At 44.0% G+C, this 24,011-nt stretch overlaps 1 protein-coding gene across 4 annotated transcripts in view; it reads right to left on the bottom strand.

Moving 5' to 3' along the window:
* Positions 1 to 60: 60 nt before the first annotated feature.
* The window catches only part of LOC145340907 (beta-galactoside alpha-2,6-sialyltransferase 1-like), a 149,014-nt gene continuing 125,063 nt past the window's right edge, over positions 61 to 24,011 (bottom strand). For all 4 annotated transcript variants that reach the window (XM_080185467.1, XM_080185469.1, XM_080185468.1 and 1 more), the window contains 3 exons: positions 23,351 to 23,452; positions 19,464 to 19,638; positions 61 to 3,141 (listed from right to left, as the gene is read on the bottom strand). In XM_080185467.1, the coding sequence (XP_080041593.1) occupies positions 2,891 to 3,141; positions 19,464 to 19,638; positions 23,351 to 23,452 (528 nt within the window). In that variant the 3' untranslated portion in view covers positions 61 to 2,890. The remainder of the gene's footprint in view (positions 3,142 to 19,463; positions 19,639 to 23,350; positions 23,453 to 24,011) is intronic.

Genomic DNA, 24,011 nt, shown 5'->3' with positions numbered 1-24,011 from the left:
AGTTAGGAAAGCTTCACAACTGGTGATCTAGGTTATATGAAATAATAACAAAGACTAAAATATCTCATAAGTGTTTATTAACCCCACATCCAGTATTTCATTCAAAGTGTTTGTTGAAGATCTTCTAGAAAAATGTTAATAGATACAAAATCTGGCAGACATCATTTACATCTAATCAAGTTAGCCCTCATTAAACCAACAGCTCTATTTCACATGCACTGATAAGGATACTTCACTAATGAAGAATTCACTTAAAACAGGCCTATAAGCTATGAATTTACTTTTCCATGTCGACTATAAGGTGCACAGGAGGCAAAGTAAATCATGTCTACAATTTGAGATTCAAAATTTATCACTATCCTAATGTCAGTCCATTATTTTCCAATGTTTCTCGAATGAATTGACTAGGTGTTTGTTCCTGCCTGCGTGATCTTCCAGTCCTGGCAACATTGAACCCCTGTTACAGATTTCCTGTGCTTTTGGGGTGGGGGGGAGGTAAAGGGTGCACATCATGGGAAATCCTGTTGATAGCGGCAGGTCTGTAAGATCCCACCACTGATCAATGGCAGGCTATCCCCTCTACTGCAAAACAGGCTTTGAGTGGGGAGGGGGGGAGGGGTGCAAACTGCCACCCAGGCTCAGAATGTCAAATAGTTTAAAGCACAACCTAGGTTGCACTTCATACAGATTTGATGTTAAGACAACATTGATGAACATCTTTCACTCAGATTACGGGTCAGATTTTCCAGCCACATGCACCCCAAGACCGGAAATTCCTGCCCAAGGTCAACAGACCGTTAAATAATCCGTCAAATTTTCTGTCCCATGGTGGGCGAGACCGGACTATTTTGTTTTAGGTTATAGGTTGAAAATATAACAGACCATACAAATCATTAGCCTGGTAGTCTACATTGGTCTCATATTTCTATATTTACAAATTACACATTACTAATTAAAATTCAATAGAATGAAAATTCTTAATGAGGTTTCATTAATTCATTTAAATTTCAAAACTTTTGCTGTTTAAATCTCTAGCATAAGTTTGGAACACAGATTTTAGACAACATGGAAGTAATTTTTTTTAACAAGTTTTTGTTTCTTTTTTAAGGCAGATTTCTTGTGCTGTTGCCTGTGGGGATAGAGGCAGTGGTTTGTAAAAGGTGTCACAAACAATAGTACATTAAATGGCTAGTGGTCAAATGCTTATTGATTCATTGGCAGAAGCAATCAGTGCAAGTAGGATAATGGTAAAAATGACTTCTGTTTGGCTCCTGGGAAGGTCGTGCAAGATGGGTAATGGTCAGGCCTTTTCCAGTTGGATCCAATTTCCTACATGTCAATCAGGAAAGTGTAACAAATCTCAGGATTAGAATTTGGGACTCACTACCACAAGATGCATTTAAGTGGAAGATAAGTTAACACAAAAGGAAGAAAGAAATGGAAGATTCGGCTGTCAGGTTTAAACGAAAAGGGCTTACAAAAGGCTCATTTACGGCATAACAATAGTGAACATCAGTCAGAACACTTTTTGTTTTGGTGCAACTGGATTCTTCTGAACCTTTTGAACACGGATCCATTGGACAATCTGCATCTGTGTACATTCAACATAATTCACATTTCAAGACTGAGATTAACTATATACAAGGCTTTTCACACTGGATTCATATTGTTCACTCCCACAATGTAATCATTTTCACATGCATTTGGTGGTATAGTCAGAAATACCTGTCCTTCAATTATGTTGCTTCAGATTCCTTCTACATAATTCTAAATAATTTATGAAATACTGTTTAGTTCAACAGTTGATATTCTGACTGCAGGCATGAATCCATATTGGATAATGGACTGGTGGTGATGAACTGTGGCTTACTCAGAGGGTCCGTGTGGTTGTGGAAACATGTGTTTTCCATGCTTGTTGTAGTCAGGAGTTTGATGGTTAAGGCATTGCATGGCTGATCAGGGCCAGAATCAACCACACCTCCCCCTTGGGATCCCACCCACCCTATACTCAGGATAGGTTGGTCACTTAAGGACCATTTCCCACCCAGCCTCAATTTCTAGTTTGGTGGGTGAGTGACGGTACAAGGGGAATACCCATAATTGATCAGAGCTTGATCAAGGGAGAAAAGTGAAGAGGGTTCCTCTATCAGACAACTCCTTCGGACAGGCGATACCCTCCCCTCAAGGTCCAGTGACCTCCAGATCTTCCTCACACCCCAAATCTTCCCAGGATCCCAATCACTCTCCTTGAGGCCTGCAGAAGTTCTCCCTCCTTACTTTGGGATCCCTGCCAGTTACCTGTCACGTTTTCAGGAGGGAAATATTTGGCTGCCAGTTGAAACTGCTCACCTAAGGTCTCATTCCAGAATTGCTACAGCTATGTTCTGATGCTGTACAATCTCAGACAGATTATGGAAGGTCTGGGCATTCTACCTACAGGCTGCTTACAGCCCCAAATTGTTCCCTAAGCAAGCAATTCCTGTCAATATAATTTAATTTGTCTGCCTGGGTATTGTATTTTTCTTAAACTACGGTTCAAGAGTTTGGAATCATGTTGAGAGGTTGCTAATTTACTTCTGGTAAAGCACAATATTCATTGTAACTTGTCAGTGTTTTTAACTTTACTTTTGAAATTTTAGGGTGGTAATTTTCAGTTGAGTGATAACCTAGTGAAGTGGACTGCTCGCCTATAAAACTTGTTGAATTTACACCGATGTGTTGTAAGGTGGGTTGATCCTATAACAACCGAACAATCTAGTTTGCCAAGTTAACACATGTCTGATATGTACCCTTAATATGCCTAGATTCAAAGAATATTTACTGCAAATTAAAGGCGAGAAACAGCAAGTTAAACTGAGGTTTACGGGATAGCAAATCAAGCGTGGACAGCTCATGTCTTCGGACACTTGAATGTTCTGAATCCTGGTAACGTGACTTTGCCTTTTAAGTAGATATCTTCATCTGGACCCTGATTTATACGTTTCACCAAGTTCTTTTCAAACATCAATGGGTGGTAAGCGCCCATCGTACAGGCCTGGTCTTGGAACTTTTCGTAATAATGGCAGAGATCAGTTTTTCTCTTTGAGGGCAGAAATTCATAAACATCAGTTTGGTTGCAAATAGTCATCATTAATATGATACCTGTGAATGAAAAGTAGACATTATCTGATGGTGAATGTGCAAGTACAAGAGATAGAAACCAACAGGTGAGCATATGTTGTACAGAAAGAGGGAACCAGACAAGAATATACACTGGATGTGTACAAATGTGTAAAACGCAAAGAAATCCCACAACACCAGTTTAAAGTGTTGAGGCTTTTGCTACAAATGAACCTGTTTGGACTTTAAACTGGTGCTGTGGGAATTCTTTGTGTTTTACCCCAGTACAACATTGGCATCTCCACATTACAAATGTGTAAACATGGAGAGGTATGCTCAACTCCATCCTTTCACAAATCCTTTGTGGATGTTGGTTTTAAATCCAATTTATTACTTATAATCAGATGTCTTACTGCCGAGTGTCCTGTTGCAGGCTCCTGACTACCATAACACACGAAGGGAACTTTTGCTCAATTAATCAGAAATATAGGGCACTGATACGATGGGACTAATACAATGACACTGATACTATGGCACCCTTACTATGGCACTGTTACTATGGATGATTATTGGCTTCACTGTCTGCGCAGTAATCAAGTGGAGCAGATCACCCTCCTTTCACTAAGCAAGCCTTATTAAATACGTGTACCGGTGTCCGCAGTAAGTACGAGCATGTGCAGATTGTTGTTGCCAAGAAAACTGGTCGAGGGACCTGTTTGTCGCTGACACCAAATTATGTGTACATGTTGTGTTGTTTTATTTTGTATTTTTAAAAGTCAAGGCAATTAAGCATTAAAAAGCATGCTTCTTTCCTAGTCACCACCCAATTTCCATTCCATTGTTCGTGGGTCATCTGAGCCACAATTAAGAACTCGCCCAGTTACATATTTGCAACAGAACATGTGTGACAAGTTACTATACTGCCAAATGCATGTCCTGAACGTCATGTTTCCTGCATCTAAAGAGATGATGCTTTCTCTGTATTGGTCAGACAAATCATAAAGTACTGAATGTACAACATTTTGTTCTTTCAGCGGCTAATTACAGTGAGCTATTGTTAGCTCACACTGCCAACACTGACAATGCATTTCTGAGATTTTCTCATTTCTTGATGCCTAATCTAGAAATGAGAAAGTAATTGTAAGCAAGCATATTCCCCATTGACTATTCTATTTTTAGTTCAACTACAATTACATCAATTGCTGTAAGATTTATTGATACTTCTAAAATGTTCAAATTACAACATCAAACACCCATGTCCAGGAGTAACTTATTTCCATGACATAAAACTCCCTGAGCTGTGGATGAAATCATTCATGAGGCATGTAGGGCAATGTATACCTGCAAAATAATCAACAAACCCATTTTAAATTCACTCTGTTTTTCTCTCTCAACTTTGGTAAGTGAAGGAAATCAATTTTCTGACCACCCTCATAAGTGCCTCACAGTACCACGGACCCGGATTCGAGTTCCGGTTTGGGTCACTGTCTGTATGGAGTTTGCACATTCTCCCCGTGTCTGCATGGGTTTCCTCCAGGTGCTCCAGTTTCCTCCCACAGCCCAAAGATGCGTGGGTTAGGTGGATTGCCCATGCTAAATTGCCCGTTAGTGTCAGGAGGATTAGCATGTTAAATGCATGGGGTTATGAGGATAGGGCCTGGGTGGGATTGTGGTTGGTGCAGACTTGATGGGCCCAATGGTCTCCTTCTGCACTGTAGGCATTCTGTGTCTATGTTTTACAGTAATCCTAAACTTTGAAATCAGCCCGAACCAGACACTAAACTCGGAAGTTGTGACTCTTTGCACCATGATGCTAGAAATGTTTGAGTTTTCCTAACCGCAGGTAGGAAAGTTGCATTATTAAATCAAAAATCAGATGTTGTAATCATTCTTAAATGAAGAGGTCCAGTTACAATCAAAGATCTAAGCGTACTGATGAGGTCAAAAGAGGTTACATGTGAGGCCATAGTGCAGGGACTGATAGATGCACAACAAACTCGACTAGCACTGAAAGTTCAGCTTGTTCTGAAGAGCAATATGACCAATTTTAAAATAAGATATTCACGCTCTGTTAGGTCAATATGACATTCAAAAAATACAAATGTTTATTATTTTACCAGTTTTTAAAAAATGGACTTTCTGCTGAATAAAAATGGGTCTCCTACAAGGTATAAGACTGCAGGATTGGCTCTTTGTTCTGAAATTTACCAACAGGAGTTATGAGAACAAAGGAATTGCTCTTTTTTTCACTCAGCCTGTGGAATCTCACACTTCATCATGCTGACCCCTTGTAATCAAAGAAAGCACAGGGAGTGCAAATGAATTAGTTCCCCCAACTTAAGTTACCACAAATGAGAAAGATCAAAGTTTCTTCTGCCCAAATATGATAATAATCACCTCATTTCTCTCTTAAGAGGAATCAATGGATTCTGACCAGAAGAAGGGAAACTGATTGTGAAGTTACAATTAACCATTAATAGGCCATGTCACATGATCCAAACCTTTGGCCTTTTGGACAATTTTAACACTGGGGGTGGGATTTTCTGGCCATGCCTTTCCTAAGACTGGAAAATCCCAACCAAGGTCATTGGACCTTTCCATGGTCCGTCTCTTGCCCGTTACTAAGGGAGTGGAATGGGAAAATTTGCCCCTACATCTTTGGCCTCACAGGCAGTCTGCTGCTTACCCGTGAACACCAAGAAGCAGAACCGCAGGTTGAAAATAGCCTATCTCTGAAAGCTTGTCTCTGCTGGAAGACTCCTGCAGAATGGACCCAACTCTATCTTGCCGTGTCAGCACCAACTGTAAAGAGAAATCTACAACTCTGGTCTTCAGCCAAATGAACTCAAGGTCCTCCATGAAGTAACTCCCGTTGAACTCTGGCTCTTGAAATCAAGTGAACTAATATCCATTTCTGTAGTTCTTGTACTGTTGCTATCGACAATTGTAAAGACTTTTAAATGACTTTGAAAGCGGGATGAGCAGAATTCCAACATTTTATCCTATTGTTGGGAAATTAATGTTGTGCCTCCCCCCAAATCTTGTGCCCCTGTCTGCGATGATTCCCGTACTCAGATTTTGAGCTTTCTATGAGAATGAATATGAGTGATCTCAGAATACAGTTATGACGTTGTCACTCAGTGGCTGCCAACGATAAGAGTTTAAAAAACAATCACAACATTTTATACTAAAACCGTAGAAGTGCAAAAGGAGGCCACTCAGCCCATCGAGCCTGCACCAACAACAATCCCACCCAGGCAATCTCACCGTAACCCTAGGTATTTACCCTGCTCACTCCCATGACATTAAGGGCAATTTAGCATGGCCAATCAACCTAACCCGCACACCTTTGGAGTGTGGGAAGAAAGCGGAGCACTCGGAGGAAACCCACGCTATCATGGGCAGAACGTGCAAACTCCGCATAGTGACCTGAGGGTGGAATCAGACCTGTGTCCCTGGCGCTGTGAGGCAGCAGTGCTAACCACTATGCCACTGTGCCATGCTCACTACAGAAGAAAAGGGTGCTGATGTTTGGGAAATCCACCCTGATTGACTAAGGCACTGCCATGAAAAAACAAGAGAGAACTATGAAGTCCCCAAGTTCCTGGGTGATTCAAAAAGGCACAAGGCTTGAACATATTTCTTTTGTTTGCAGAGTACTTGTCCCCAATCTGAATGTATGTCACTTTGAGCAAACGTAAATGAGCAATGACACAAGCTCAACCAATTATTTTCAATTGGTTGTTAGTGTAGCTGATAGTGTACTCATGATTGTTCAGCAAGTGCTGCCCCTTAGCAGAAACATATCTGACTGCAGACATTTTGCTTTGAGCTTTGGAAATAGAAGCTGATTGAGTGCAGTCTGTACTTTGCCTATTACAAACAGCCAAAGGATTACGCTGTTTGATTCGAGAGGCCAATCACTGGGATATTTGACCGACATACCTGCTGTTACATCAGCACTGAAATTCACACATGATGTTGCTCAATTGTATGGAAGACGGGGGCCCCAATTTTACCATTTTGATTCTAAGTGCTGAATCTGGGAGTGTTCCAGATCTGACTTGTAAACCTGTTCTTCAGCGCCCGCATACGCACCCTGCCTGAAAAACTAGCAGCTAATCTGAATCATGCTACAGAAATCTATGGACAGGGCTTATCATGCCCAAAATACTGCTGCTCCAATTGAGCAGTAAAATAAAAATTCGAAAAACGCTCCCCAGCCACATCAGTCTCAGGCCTCTTTGGTGACCCCCACTGACATTGCCCCAACCCTACAACACAACTGTCCCCCTTATCCACCTACCCTCCCCCCCCCCACCACTACCCAGATCGATCACGACTCCCTACTCTACTTCCCCCCCACCGACTGCACACAGAGTGGCAGCGAGCCCTCCCCCTCTCCACCTCACCAGAGAACGATCTGGCTTGCCTTCCTCCTCCTCCCCTCCCTTCACCAGAGATACATCAGGCCCCTCCCTGCCTTCCCCCCCACCAGAGATACATCTAACCCTCCTCCTTACCCACTATTCTACATCTGGCCCTTCTCCCTCCACCCCATCAGAGATACATATGGACCTCCTCCTCCCTTCCCCACACCCCCCCCACCAGAGATCCATTTGGAATGCCTCCCTCCTCCTCTCCCCTCCCCACCCCTCCAGCCATAGATCCATCTGACTCACCTTCCTCATCCTCCTCCCACCTCCAGAGATCCATCTGACCTGCCTCCCTCCTCCTCCACCTCCCCCCCCCCCCCCCCCCAACCACCAGGGATTCGTCTGACCCACCTTCCTCCTCCTCCCACTCATCCCCCCCCCCGCCCCCCCCGGAATGATCTGGTCTCCCCAACCCCCCACCCCCACCCCTACCCCACCACCACTGATTTGAGTCAGAGAGCCGTTGGAAGCTCTGAACTTACCGCTTCAGAAGCTGGAGTGCCCAAAACAGACCTTTGTGCGCTATGTCTGTTTCGCACCAAATCTGGATGGACGAACACAGCAGTAAAAGGGAAATGTTGGTAAAATTGGGTGTCCAGCCCACTAAGCCAATGTAAATACATGCAAATATATTTGAATTAACATCGCGCCATTTTGGGCGTGATGCTGATCACAGCCATTTTGGGTTCTCGGTAAAGGGGGAACTGGCTTGGAGGCGGTTGTGTGATCACGCCACGCGCCTTATGCCTGACGTTACCAAATTTTCATGTCACAAAACAGCGCAACTTGCTTGTAAAATCGGGCCCAGATTATCTATCTGGACTGAGGCAGTAGCTTAGAAAATACCACTCGCGTAACTACTTCATAGTAACAGTGTGCGATAGCTTGCTTAATATGTTGTTCAAATTCACAGAATCAGAGAATCCCTACAGTGCAGAAGAAAGCCATTCTGCCCATCAAAGCTGCAACAACTCTCTGACCAAGCATTTTGCCCGGGCCCCTTCACCCGCTGTATCCCCATAACTCCACATATTTAGCATGGCCAATCCCCCCAAACTACACATCTTTGGACATCAAGGGACAATTTAGCATGGCCAATCTACCTCATCCACACATCTTTGGACTGTGGGAGGAAACCGGAGCACCTGGAGGAAACTCTCACAGACACGGGGAGACTGCAAACTCCACACAATCACTCAAAGCCAGAATTGAACCCGGGTCCCTGGCACTGTAAGGTAGCAGTACCAACCACTGTTCCATCATGCCGCCTTTCCAGGATATCATGCTGAGCACCTAGATGAAAAAGAATCAGAGGTATTTCCAGCCAGCACTGTCACTCTTTCACTTCCAATGCCATGCTTTTGCCATCGGGAACATATGTCAGGAGATCACAGGCATGCTCTGAATGATTTTCTGCCCATTGAAAAATAGTGAATGTAAATGGAAGGAGCAGGCCACAGTAGTCCTGATAATACACTGAGTGGATCCAGTTCCCCATTGCAGGGATGACTATATTATTAATTCTTTTTGCTGAATTCTCAGTGTCTCGTTTAAACTTGGTAAAGACCTAGAGTAGAGCAAAAAGGGGCCACGAAATGGCTTTGGCGGGTAGGATTAAAGAAAATCCTAAGGCATTTTACTCCTATGTTAGAAACAAAAGGATGGTTAGAGGGAAGATTGGTCCTCTCAGGGACAGAGGAGGGGAACTATGCTTGGAGCCTGGGGGAATGGGGGAGATCTTGAATGAATACTTTGCGTCGGTATTCACGCAGGAGAGGGGCCTGATGTCTGGTGCTGTGCTTGAGGAGTTTGAGGATCCGTTGAGGGAAATAGTCATCACGAGGGAAGAGGTGTTGGGACTTTTAGACAGTATAAAGACGGATAAATCTCCGGGGCCTGATGGCATCTATCCCAGGCTGCTAAGGGAGGTGAGGGATGAAATTGCTGGGCCTCTGACGCAAATCTTTGTCTCTTCTTTGGACACAGGTGAGGTCCCAGAGGATTGGCGGATTGCGAATGTAGTACCGTTGTTTAAAAAGGGTCAGAGGGATAACCCAGGGAATTATAGGCCGGTGAGCTTGACTTCAGTTATAGGCAAGCTAATGGAGAGGATCCTCAAGGATAGGATGTATGAACATCTGGAGCGCTGCAATCTGATCAGGGATACGCAACATGGCTTCGTTACAGGGAGGTCGTGCCTTACGAATCTAGTGGAATTTTTTGAAGAGGTGACAAAAACGGTTGACGAAGGACAAGCCGTTGATGTCGTCTATATGGATTTCAGTAAGGCGTTTGACAAGGTCCCTCATGGTAGGCTGTTAGAAAAGGTGAAGGCTCATGGGATACAAGGCCAGGTATGTAGATGGGTGGAGAACTGGCTTGGGAGGAGGAGACAGCGGGTAGTAGTGGAAGGCTCCTTTTCCAATTGGAGGCCTGTCACCAGTGGTGTGCCGCAGGGCTCGGTACTAGGACCTCTTCTGTTTGTGGTATATATTAATGACTTGGAAGAGGGGGTAGGTGGTGTGATCAGCAAATTTGCTGATGACACTAAGATGGTTGGATTGGCGGGTACTGAGGAGCAGTGCCTGGCAATGCAACAAGACATAGACAGGCTGGTAGATTGGGCAGATAGATGGCAAATGGAATTTAATCCGGAGAAATGCGAGGTGATGCACTTTGGCCGGAATAATGTGGAGGGGAGTTATACGATAAAAGGTAGAACTATCCGGAGTATAGATACGCAGAGAGACCTGGGGGTGCAAGTGCACAAGTCCCTGAAGGTGTCGGTGCAGGTGCAGAATGTGATGAGGAAAGCGTATGGTATGTTAGCCTTCATAGGAAGAGGTATAGAATATAAGAGTAGGAGTCTGATGTTGCAGCTGTATAGAACTTTGGTTAGGCCTCACTTGGAGTACTGCGTCCAGTTCTGGTCGCCGTACTACCGGAAGGATGTAGAGATCCTGGAGAGAGTGCAGAGGAGATTTACCAGGATGCTGCCTGGTATGGAAGGGCTGTCTTACGAGGAAAGATTGAACGAACTTGGGCTGTTTTCCCTTGAGAGACGTCGGCTGAGGGGGGATCTAATAGAGGTTTATAAGATTATGAAGGGGATAGATAGAGTAAATGGTGGTAAGCTTTTTCCGCTATTAGAAATGGATAGAACGAGGGGTCACGGGCTTAGGGTGAGGGGGGCTAGGTATAAGACAAATATTAGAGGGCAGTTTTTCACGCAAAGGGTAGTGGGGGTGTGGAATGCACTGCCGAGTAAGGTGGTGGAAGCAGGCACGCTAGGGTTGTTTAAGAGTCACTTAGACAGCCACATGAGCGGGCTACATATAGGGGGATATAGCAGGCCTTACTAAACATTGTAGGCTTGGGATTACGTTTAATAATGAATTTTTTTGTCTCCACAGGCATTTAAGTCCAGCAAGGGGCATGCATGCGGCAGGTTGTAGTGGGCTGCTCTTGGACGTTGCTTCGGGAGTTGCCTATTGCTTCATGTCGTTAGTGTGCTTAAACTGGACCATCTCGAGGGCAACATGACAGCTCAGAGACTATCTCTGTTGCTGTGCGGACACATGGATTTGGGCCTGTGTCTGTGGGAGTTTGCACGTTCTCCCCGTGGTTGCGTGGGTTTCCTCCGGGTGCTCCGGTTTCCTCCCACATCCCAAAGATGTGCTTTTAGGCTGATTGATTGGGTACTAAATTGTCCCTATATTGGACCTCCCTGATCCTCGCACATTAGGCGTAGACTAAAATCATGAATAGGTCACTGAGACAGTGGGACGGCGGCGCGGGCTCGTTGGGCCGAAGGGCCTGTTTCCCGTGCTGTGTTGTTCTTTGTTCTTTGTATTTTACTTACGTATCCTCCCAACTAGGTCATGATGCATTATTTGGGTAGGATTAACTTACAATACTTGAGGAACAACAAGAAGACTAAACAGCAAGCATTGATGGCAACTTTGTTTAGAAAAATACTAATCTGAATCTCTTGAAACTTGTTTGCTTTAGGCCCAAAGTCTTTTACCTATAGCTCAATACTTCCACCTACTGGTCAGAATTTTTAAAAATTCATTCATGGGACATGGGCATCGCTGGTTGGCCAGCATTTATTGCCCACCCCTCGCTGCCTGAGGGCAGTTGAGAGTCTGTCGCTCTGGAGTCACATGTAGGCCAGACCAGGTAAGGATGGCAGATTTCCTTCCCTAAAGGACATTAGTGAACCAAATGGATTTTTTCCGACAATCGACAAAGGTTTCATGATCATCAGTAGATTCTTAATTCCAGATTTTTTTGTTTTGAATTCAAATTCCACCATCTGCCATGGCAGGATTCGAACCCAGGTTCCCAGAACATTTGCTGAGCTTCTGGATTAATAGTCTAGCAATAAAGCCAGCAGGCCATCACCTCCCCTAATAGAAACACAATTTTAATATAAGCTCATTTGCACTTATTGAGTTGTTCTTATGAACGAATATTCTTTGTAAGAGGCCATCATGCAGGGTCAGACATGGACCAGGGATAGAGCTGCAATTTTTTTTTTGTTATTCATTCTGATGATGTGGAGATTGCCCACCCCTATTTCCCTTTAGAAGGTGCTAATGGGATCTCTTCTATTTGATATAGTCGAGTGGTCAACCAAGCCACATCTGCGGGCTAAGCCAACCATATTGCTGTGGAAATCCACCAAAAGTGAGGACAATAAAAACAATTGTATAAATGTTGCACATTTCACATGGTAAAACACATTTCACAGAAGCACCAAATGCTAAATCTGAGTCTGAGCCACATAAGAACATTATGGCAGATAGCTAAAAGCTTGGTTAAAGAGGTTGGTATCAGGAAGTGTCTTAAAGAAAGAAATGGAATGTAAGAGGTTTAGAAAGACGGTTTCAGAACTTAGGACTGAGGCAGCCAAAGATGCAGCCACCAATGGTAGAGCGGTTCAAATCGGGGGTGCTCAAGATACTAGAATTAATGGGGAACAGATCATCTCGGAGGGTTAAGGGACTGGACGAGGTTACAGTGATTGGAAAAGTGAGGCAAGGAGGAATTTGAAAACAAGGACAAGAATTTTAAATTCGAGGCAATGCTCAGCTGGGATCCAGCGCAGTTCAGTGAGCACAGAGTGATGGGTAAATGAGATTCTTTGTGAGGCATGGGCAGCAGAATTTCAGATGAGCTCAGGTTAACAGTGTGAAATGGGTGAGACTGTCAAGGAGACATTGGAAAAGGCAGGGCTGCAGGTAACAAAGGTATTAAACGAGGGTTTCAGCAGCAGATATGATGAGGTGAGGCGGGAGGAAGGGAAGCAAAGGTTTCCTTATCTAAGGATATTAGTGAACTAATTATGTTTTTATGACAACGTGACAAATTAATGGCCACTTTTATGAATAGCAATTTACAATTTAACTTTACTGATAACACTAGTGCCCTGAATCTCAGGACAGTGTCCAATGCTTAGGGAGGTATGCTGGCAGCAAAGCTTTGTAAATTTGGCTGTTTACTTTTGGCAACATTTTGCATTGTGTCTACTGAAAGGTCAAAGAGTGATGTCCCCTTGGACATCCCCCAAGAGGCTGCAAAAGCACGATCATGGATCTTCTCTTTTTTTAAATATGAGAATTGTTTGATGATATTCCATTTCAAAGATAAAGGTGGCATTCTGATATTTTTAAAAATGCTCATATTTGTGATTTTTCCTGGCAGTTCTTGGCATTGAGTTGCACCAAAATGTTTCAAGTTAATTAGGTTGAAAATGCCTTTCACATGCTGTGTGAAACATTTGCAAGCAACATTTGGTTGTCTGGAGCTGCTCGGTCCTCGCATTTCAAATTCAATTGCAATTTTTCTTCTTTAGTTTGTCCCTTTCACTGGCAGAGTTCAACCTTTTCTCCTCGTCTCCAATTACAACTCGAGGATTATCTTATAGATATCTATTCTATTTCTCTGTTGCTGCATTATTTTGATTTTTCAATTCCAATTTATCAGGTCATTAACTTGTTCTTTCTCATATTATTTGCTGGCCATGTTTCGCTCATCCATCAATGTGCCTGTAAAGAATTTCAGTTGAATGGTCTTTTTTTAATACACTCAATTTAAAAAGTTTGTGTCTTTATCGTGTTTGTGAACTGAAATCCCACTCATCTTTTGAAGGAGCAGCGCTCTGAAAGTTAGTGTCTTGTGCTACCAAATAAACCTGTTGGTCTTTAACCTGGTGCTGTGAGACTTCTTACTGTGTTTACCCCAGTCTGACGCCAGCATCTCCACATCATGGCTATATATGACACCAGAGCCACAGAAATGTGGTTAGCTCAACTGCCCTCGGACAACTAGGAATGGGTAATAAATACTGGTCAGCCAATGATGCCAGCATTTATTGCTGTCCCATGAACGAATAAGGAAAAGATGGAAAGCAACAAGTGACTTAACAAATGAGGAGGCAAAAGGCAAAATAGTGCGGATGCTGGAATCTGAAACCAAAACATGCTGGAAAATCTCAGCAGGTCTGACAGTGTCTGCGGGGAGAGAATAGAGCTAACATTTTGAGTCTAGATGACCCTTCATCAGAGCAGAGGAGATGAGGAGGCAACTTGTGGTCTTAAACCCTTCCTGAAGCCAAAAATAAAGTGAATAATGTTTGGGCCTGACTTAGTTTGTCACAATGGAAGCAAGGTCTGAGCAAGAAATTCAAACTGTAAATGATAACAAATCTGGCAATGGGATGAGTTGTCCCTGATGTGCCTGGACCTCTGTTAAATTTAGCCAGGCCATTTGTTATAGGGTGGCAATGACGGCTGCTTGAAATGAGTTCTGGCTTAATTTCTGCATTGAAATGAGGTTCCTGTGCCTATTTCTAAACTTGATTGTGAAAAGAGTAATCAGGTTCTTCAGCTGTTTTAATGTGTTGCTTAAAGGGACCATTAGAGATCAAGGGTGGTTTTCTTTTGAACTTGTCTTACTTCAAAAGGGAGCCAGGAGGAGCTGGAGATTGCAGTCGCTCATGATGTGGAGATGCCAGCGTTGGACTGGGGTAAACACAGTAAGAAGTCTGACAACACCAGGTTTAAGTCCAACTGATTTATTTGATAGTAAACCCCGAAAGCTTGTGAGTTTACAATTAAATAAATCGGTTGGACTTAAACCTGGTGTTGTCAGACTTCTTATTGCAGTTGCTGCCAGCCCCCACACAAACTCACATGTCTTATCAGGATTACTGTCATGCAAATTTTCCCTGCCACTCACATTCAGGGACAGCTAGACAGATCAGAGCCAACCAGCCTTTCTTTTAAAAAGTGAGAAGCCTAGGTGAAAAGGCAAGGCTCACAGTGCAAACCATCACCAAAGTTGAAAAGAAAAGGACATAAGACAAGGTAACTCATGGGCTGATCAGGTGAATACAAAACTTTGGTGATGAAGTGAACCATTGATAGAGAAATTGAATCTGCCCTTAAAGCATCACATGTGGTTTTGGGCAGAGACTTCAGCAGCTTTAGCTTATTCTCATCAAGTCTCAGTCTTCCCTTGCTATTCATTAATGTGCTTTTAAGGTCATTATAAAACCTATATTTTCAACCAAGCTCTCAGCCACCTCTCTAAATTCTTCTATCAGTATGTGGTATCCAATCGTTCCCATACAAATCACTTGGAATATTTATTATAGTATTGGTTCCATGCTTAGTTATATTGGGATGTTTGGGGTAGATAAAAATGAGAGGCCCATTTACTCTACCCTTACAAACCACCCATTATTTTTCACCATCAGAGAGCTACCAACTAAGCTAAGTATTTGCATGCGAGTCTGAATCAGTGGATTATAGATTCAAAATCCAGTCCAGGGTTTAAGGAAATATTCTGGACTGTGCTTTCAGTGCAGTACTGATGGAGTGTTGCATTTTCAGTGTAATATTTAGGGGGACGATTCTCCCAAAAAAAGGTTCTAAGTACCGAATTCGTTTGAAAACTGGAGTAACTCCTGCTGGTTTTTTTAGTGGGATTTTCAGAATGAATCTCCCATGCTCTGAGCACTGTAGAGTGCCCGAATGGGATTCACTCTGAAAATCAATGGGTGGGGCCTATTCTCGCTGGAGAGGTCAGCAGCATAGCACTGAGTGGGCCACTGTGCATGTGCCAATCTGTCAGAGTGAAGATCGACACATGCATAGTGGCGCTGCACTGTTGACCTCCAATTGCTGACCAACGCCTTTGCTGGCCAGGCCCGTGATTTTGCATCACTGCTCCTTTGACTCCCTACCCCCGATCGCTGGCCTCCCAGACCTCTCTAGGCCAGTCCCTATGTCTCCCCATTCCTCTGCCAGGCCTGATCTCCTTGACCCACCCCGGTGGTCCCGGCCCTATCTCCCGGCTGACCCAATCCCCCCGGCAGCCCTGAAACCCCCAAACCCCCTGCCCCCACTCCAATGGCAAACTCCAATTACCCTCTTCCCTCCTTATGCCACCGACCCCAAATGCACAGTGGCAGCAGGCACCCCCCACCCACCAATCGCCCCCCCTATAGGCTCCATCCCCAATGGGTCCCACCCTCTGGTTTTGCTGCCTTGACACTGCCGGCTGCCTGCCTTTAATCCCAACTGCCGGGGGGGGTGCGGTGGTGGGGGGGGCCTCAATGGCCTCTGTTCCCTCCAGTGGGCACAGTAAAAAGTCTGACAACACCAGGTTTTAGTCCAACCTATTTATTTGATAATATACTCACAAGCTTTCGAGGGACACCCTCTTCGTCAGGTGAATGGAGAGTTCTGGCCTCAGACAGAGCATATAAAGCACAGACAGTTTAGAGATTACTGATTAAAATGCGAATCCTTACACCTAACCTGCTGTTCAAGACCTGAAGTGGCTGACAATGTGAGTGGTAGGAGCACTGATCACAGTTTAAAGAGATGTGTATTGTCTCCAGACAGTACAGTAAGTGAGGTTTCGCAAACCCAGGCAAGTCACGGGGGTTACAGATAGTGCGACATGAACCCAAGATCCCTGTTGAGACCGTCCTCATGTGTGCGGAACTTGGCTATCAGTCTCTGTTCAGCGACTCTGCGCTGTCGTGTGTCATGAAGGCCGCCTTGGAGAATGCTTACCCGAAGGTCAGAGGCTGAATGCCCGTGACCACTGAAGTGTTCGCCAACAGGAAGGGAACAGTCTTGCCTGGTGACTGTCGAACGATGTTCATTCATCCGTTGTCGTAGCGTCTGCATGGTCTCCCCAATGTACCATGCTTCGGGACATCCTTTCTTGCAACGTATCAGGTAGACAATGTTGGCCGAGTTGCAAGAGTATTTACAACGGATGAATGAACATCGCTCGACAGTCACCAGGCAAGACTGTTCCCTTCCTGTTGGCGAACACTTCAGTGGTCACGGGCATTCAGCCTCTGACCTTCGGGTAAGCATTCTCCAAGGCGGCCTTCATGACACACGACAGCGCAGAGTCGCTGAACAGAGACTGATAGCCAAGTTCCGCACACATGAGGACAGTCTCAACAGGGATCTTGGGTTCATGTCGCACTACCTGTAACCCCCGTGACTTGCCTGGGTTTGCAAAACCTCACTTACTGTACTGTCTGGAGACAATACACATCTCTTTAAACTGTGATCAGTGCTCCTTCCACTCACATTATCAGCCACTTCAGGTCTTGAACAGCAGGTTAGGTGTAAAGATTCGCATTCTAATCAGTAATCTCTAAACTGTCTGTGCTTTATATGCTCTGTCTGAGGCCAGAACTCTCCATTCACCTGACGAAGAGGGTGTCCCTCGAAAGCTTGTGAGTATATTATCAAATAAATAGGTTGGACTAAAACCTGGTGTTGTCAGACTTTTTACTGTGGTTACGCCAGTCCAACGCCGGCATACCCACATCATGCCCTCCAGTGGGGTCAGGCCGCCTGTTCCCCATTACTGGGGATCAGTTGTGAAGGGAGGGAGAGATGCTAGCAGACCCAGAGACTTCAGTCCCGGACCTTCTAATCACATTCAAATTCAAAATTCAATATTTCTGGTGCAGAGCTGATAACTCCAAAAAACTTGAGCTGGAGATGCACTGTTTCGCCCAGTGGGGAGCCTGCTAACAACCTCTGTTGATGTCTCCTGATCCGTTTTGCTGCTCAATCAGCGCAGTGGGCTAATGGAATCGCCTACTTGCTTTACTGAGAAATTACACTGAGGCCTCACCTGCTAGGTCAGTAGGTGAAAAAGATTCAACGATACAGTTCAAAGGTGAACGGGAGTTCTCCCAATGTTCTGAATCACAATGAATCTCTTATAACGCCATGCATAATAGAATGACTGGTCATGTATCTCACTTGCTACTTATATGATTTTGCTGTCAGATTTGTCCTCACACCCATGACCATGTTTGAAAATGAGCCCACTGGTTGTGAAACATTTTCAGATAGCTAGGGAACAGGATAAGGAGAAGGTTTACCTTCCTTTCTGTGATTCTGAGACTAATTACTTGGCACTAATTTACCTCTTTGTTCATCTGCTACTGTTTTCAGTTCCACCAACCACATTAGTTATCTATTCTAAAATTCTGTTCACAAACCTATTTTTAAAAAATAACTTGCCCAAATTTCCTATTTTTTCACAATTAAACCCAAGAGACCTTTTCTGATTACTAATTTTGCACAGCGATGAAAATTCGGAAGTTCTCTATCAAGTTCCCACTCTTCCTTTGCCTGTATAGAGAGTCAAGTGCTGGGTTAGATCACCTTTCCTCATAAATTAGGCTTTTAGGATCAGACTTTCTGAGAAATCCTTCCAATAATCCTACACCTTTCCTGTGCGATAAAACTGAAACCTGAAGGTAGCACACCAAATTACAACACTACGTCTTTATCTTTTGTTTATTCATTCATGGGACATCGACGTCACTGGCTGGCAGGCATTTATTGCCCGTCCCTAATCACTTTCAACTGAATGGCTTGTTAGGATATTTAAGTGCCAACCACATGAAGACTATACCAGGTAAGGCAGCAGATTCCCTTCCCTAAAGGATATTAGTGAACCAGATGGTTTTTCCCATGATCGACAATGGTTTCACGATCATCAGTGAATTCTGAATTCCAGATATTTTTATCTGAATTCAAATTTCACCATCTGCTGTGGTGGGATTTGAACCCAGATCCCCAAAACATTTGCTGAGTTTCTGGATTAATAGTCTAGCAATGGTACCAGTAGGCCATCACCGCTTAAACATCCTTATCTGTACATCCCAATATTCCAGTTGTTTTTCTCACCAAGCATGTTGCTGTTTAATTGGCATTTGCCATTTTAAAATGTTGAGATTACCATCAGTTTGCAACATTCATACTTCCTTCCACAATTTATTCTGAAAGCAAACTAAACCGGGGTCAATTTATTCCAATGTTCATTGCTCTGAATGCAACAGTGACAAGCACCAAAGTCAATTGGCATCTTATATTGATATATGTATGTATATTTTATATCTACATATAATAGATAAATAACAACCTACCGCTCAAAGAAAAGGTTATATTACTTCACAAAGGATAACACAGAACAGAATAGGAAAACAATCTCCTGTAACCAATAGCAATTACACGACTGAAGCACACAAAGCTGGAAAGCACAAAAAGGTAATGCCTCACAGCTCCAGGGACCTGGATTCAATTCCAGCCTCGGGGACTAACTGTAAAGTTTGTACGTCCTCCCTGTGGGTTTTTTCTGGGTGCTCCGGTTTCCTCCCACACCCCAATCGTGTGTAGGTTAGGTTAATTGGCCACTCTAAATTGTCCATTCGTGTCAAGGGGACCAGCAGGGTTAATACATGGGCTTATGGGATAGGGCCTGGGTGGGACTGTGGTTGGTGCAGACTTGATGGGTCAAAGGGCCTCCTTCTGCACTGGAGGGATTCTATGAAAGTCAGCCCCAGTTGCTGCAGAACTCTTCACTTACCCAACAAACCGGAGGAAGGAGGATTGCGCTGGATTTCTTCAGCTGTGTTCTCCTGCAAGATGTCCCAAAGCTGCCATTGCATCTTGGGGTTCATTATGTAGAAGGGCTGGCCTGGATTACTTTTACGATATTTTTTGTAATTGTCGAAGAAATTGTAATCTGGATGGTTGAACCACTGTGGGAGAAAACAGAAATGTTGAATACCATGATGTAGGATGACACTTGTTTCCCTCCCGTCGCCCACAAAATTATTGTTGAAATTTTCAAAACATGACTTGTGCTGTTCTGAAGTAGATTCACTGAAATTCTACCAACACTGTGTGTTCCATCAAAATATAGCAGGTATAAGTCCATTATATAATCGACAAAACTTTCAGTTTATTTATTAGTGTCACAAGTAGGCTTATATTAACACTGCAATAAAATTACTGTGAAAATCCCCTATTCAACACACCCTGGCACCTCAGTGTTCCGGTACACTGAGGGAGAATTTGGCATGGCCAATGCATCTAACCAGCATGTCTTTCGGACTGTGGGAGGAAACTGGAGCAGCCAAAGGCGTTTGACAAAGTACCTCACAAGAGGTTATTGCAGAAGGTCGAGGGACATGGAGTTGGGGGTAGGGTGTTAGCGTGGATAGAGGATTGGTTGTCAAATAGGAGGCAGAGAGTGGGGGTCAACGGGTGCTATTCGGATTGGCGGATGGTGACTAGTGGAGTGCCCCAGGGGTCGGTGCTGGGGCCTCAGCTTTTTACCATTTATATAGATGATCTGGAGGAGGGAACCGAGTGTAGGGTGTCGAAATTTGCTGATGACACCAAGATTGGGGGAACGGCAAATTGTGCGGAGGGTGTGGAGAGTCTGCAGAAGGATCTAGATAGGCTGGGTGAATGGGCCAGGAAATGGCAAATGGAATTTAATGTTGGCAAGTGTGAGGTGGTCCACTTTGGTAGGAAGAATGGTAGGAAGGACTATTACTTACGGGGCGAAAAACTGCAGCAGGCGACGGTGCAGAGGGACCTCGGAGTCCTTGTGCATGAGTCGCAAAAACCCAGCTTGCAGGTGCAGCAGGTGGTCTGGAAGGCGAATGGGATGCTGGCCTTCATAGCGAGGGGGATTGAATATAAAAGTAGGCAGGTCTTGCTGCGGCTGTATAGGGCATTGGTGAGGCCGCAGCTGGAGTACTGTGTGCAGTTTTGGGCGCCGCACCTGCGCAAAGATATTTTGGCCTTGGAGGGAGTGCAGAGGAGGTTTACTAGGCTGATACCGGAGTTGAGGGGGTTGAGCTATGAGGAGAGGCTGAATAAACTGGGCTTGTACTCGTTAGAGTTTAGAAGAATGAGGGGAGATCTCATTGAGACGTATAAGATGATGAATGGGATGGATAGGATAGAGGTGGAAAGACTCTTCCCGCTCAAAAAAGACAGTAGGACTAGGGGGCACAGCCTCAAGATAAAAGGGGGGCGGTTTAGAACGGAGTTGAGGAGGAACTTCTTCACTCAAAGGGTGGTGAATCTCTGGAATTCTCTGCCCGTTGAAGTGGTGGAGGCTGCCTCGCTAAACATTTTTAAGACGCGGGTTGATGGGTTTTTGATAAGAGAGGGGATTAAGGGTTATGGGGAGAGGGTGGGAAAGTGGAACTGAGCAGCGACAGATCAGCCATGATCTTATTGAATGGCGGGGCAGGCTCGAAGGGCTAGATGGCCTACTCCTGCTCCTATTTCTTATGTTCTTATGTTCTTATTAAAGGAAACTCATGCAGACACAGGGAGAATCTGCAGACTCCACACTGATAGTGACCCAAACCAGGAGTCAAACCTGGGTCCCTGGCGCTGTGAGGCAGCAATGCTAACCACTGTGCCACTATGTCACCCTAATATGTGAGGGATCTGTATGTCACAATCATTGCTGACCTGGTCTGTTGCCAGCTCCCATTACACAAGAAAAGGCACAAGTAAGCCACTATTTAACTTTGACCAGTAAACAAATGTGATTGATGCTTTAAGCAGTTCAATAAGACCACAATTATTGCTGCAATGCACTGTAAGAATAACATGTGAGCATATCATGCTAAGTCATCACTTCTCCATTCACCGGTGTGCAATAAGTGCCCAATACATAAATACTCACACGTCATAGGTCACAATGCTAACAATAGGTTTACAAGAATGTTTCCAGGGATGAGAAACTTCAGTTACAAGGATATATTGGAGATTTTCCTTTGCTTCAACATACATCATCCTTCAACTTGATGAATTGAAGATGAAGTATAAAAATACTTTGGAGCCAACTGTCTTCTCTTGGTCCTGTTGGATAACCAGCGGGTGTGGGGGATATTGGTGTGTTTCATGCCTATCCCTGGTCCATTGTTCACTTCACTGCTGTATTTGAGGCTTTCTGACTACTGTTTGAGAGCAACAGCCAGCAGGCCACAAAACCTGAAGATTAAGCTGGGCAGCGGCAGTAATAGGTTACCAACTCTCTCATCTCAAATGTTGGGGCTGGTTCCTGGTTCCACAGATCCTCCAGTACATAGAGAATCATGGCATAATCTCTATTACCAAGTTTATTGGAGTATTCCTGCATGTGGGAATGCCACCTCCCCACCTCACAAATAACCATTCTAGACATGTACATCCTCCAGTTAACAGAAGCCCTGAAAATCCTACAGTATTGTTGGGAGGGACAAAGACACGGCCAAGTCAATTTATTGCACCATTTCTTAACCACTCCCCCAAACATAACAAAGAGGAAAATATGTGAAAAGGACATCACCACTCTTCTCCCCGAGAGACTGGCTTTAATTAGAGATGCAAGCAAGCTAGCTTCTTTGTTTTGAAATTATTTTCCACTTTTGCATTTCTGAGTCATGCCAGTGTATTTGGCAGTGACAACCCCCCAACTGTCTTGCTAATATGGCCTGTATGAGAGACTCGTTAGGCCCTACCTGGAGTACTGCATCCAGTACTGGGTGCCATACTTGAGAAAGACATTAGAAGGAGTACAGAGGAAATTCACAAGAGTGATTCCAGGGATAAAGAACTGTAGCTATGGGGATAGATGAGTGAGATTGGGACTGTTTATCTTGGAGAATCGAAGTCTGAGAGGTGACTTGATAGAGATATTCAAAATCCTGAGGGGCATGGACAGGGTAAATAGTGAGAAACTGTTCCCATTCAAGACAGCATCAAGAACTAGAGGGCACAGATTCTAATGATTGACAAAGATGTGAGGAAACGTCTTCAACTGGAGGGTAGGTGGAGTCTGGAACAAACTTCCTGAAAGGATGGTGGAGGCAGGTTCGATCGAGGCATTGAAAAGGGAATTGGATTGCCATCTGAAAAGAAAGAATGTGAAAAGTTATGGGGATAAGGCAGGGGAGTTGGACTCGGTAGAATGCTCTTTCAAAAGCCAGTGCAGACTCGATGGGCTGAATGGCTACTTCTGCAGCGTAAAGTTTCTGTCTTGATGTGTGAGCCTGGAGTATGAGTGCAAACTAGCCCTCATTGGCAAGCCCAATTAAATGAGCGACTACAGATATAACTGCCAGAATTCTACCGTCCCACCCACCACGGGTATCAGAGCGAGTGAAGAGCGGACAATGGAATTTTCTGGTCTCGGGTTGAGTAAGGCCGTAAATCCCTGTCCAATGTTACTGGGTAGTGATCAGGAGCTGCAATCTTGATGATTTTATATTTAATGTAACTAACACAAAGCTCACAGACTCCTACCATTTGTAGGTAACAATGCTTTCAATGCCTTTTTCCAGGTAAGTAGATGAACATTTCAATCTGTGACCACAGCTGTGGGCAAGACACAAACGGCACATTTCTTGAAATCCCTCCAGAAGGTAACAGCATACTCTAGCAGGTTAATTAAAATCATACCTCAGTAAGATTAGATGAATACGGCGCTGGATCCCACACTAATAAGATACCCGTTTTGTATAAATCGTTTTCGTGGAACTTGGACTCTTGCCTTAAGATGAGCTGGAGGGGGAAAGTTCTGGTTTAAAATGTGCCAAAGAAGAAAGAGTAAAATAGATTTTTATATACTCGATACACATACTGAGTTCATTAATTCTAATAGAGCAATCAAAACCTTCACTGCTTGACAAAAGAAATCTTTAATAATATCACCATGTAAGTACTTATAATTAATCTTTGAGAGGGAGCTGGAGCGATTCCAGTGTCTCTCACTATAAAACAACACAGAAATACAGATCCATCAGAGTACCCAGTATAACAAAAGATTATTCTGTATCTTTATAAAATGAAATTTAAAGCTGCAGTGTCTTATAACAATTAAAGGCTGCTTTTCTTTTAATGCCAGTCTGCATCACTCAAACAGTGTCTAATTTTCCCTGTCCTCAAAGCTTCCACATGGGACATAAAGATATCCAGACAAGCCCAAAACCATTGCTACTCCTACTTCTATAACCACATCAACCAACAGTCATAACATCTCCATTTATATACTGTTTTCTTCAATCTTTGAAAGAAATATTGAAACCGCAGTGTAAACAAAAATATGGAAGACAGGGAATGC

Source organism: Carcharhinus amblyrhynchos, chromosome 3 (genome assembly GCF_965287045.1).
Source record: "Carcharhinus amblyrhynchos chromosome 3, sCarAmb.v2.hapA, whole genome shotgun sequence".
In the NCBI taxonomy this organism is placed as follows: Eukaryota; Metazoa; Chordata; class Chondrichthyes; order Carcharhiniformes; family Carcharhinidae; genus Carcharhinus; species Carcharhinus amblyrhynchos.
Note: the sequence above shows the minus strand (reverse complement) of the source record. Positions and strands in the feature narration are given on the sequence as shown.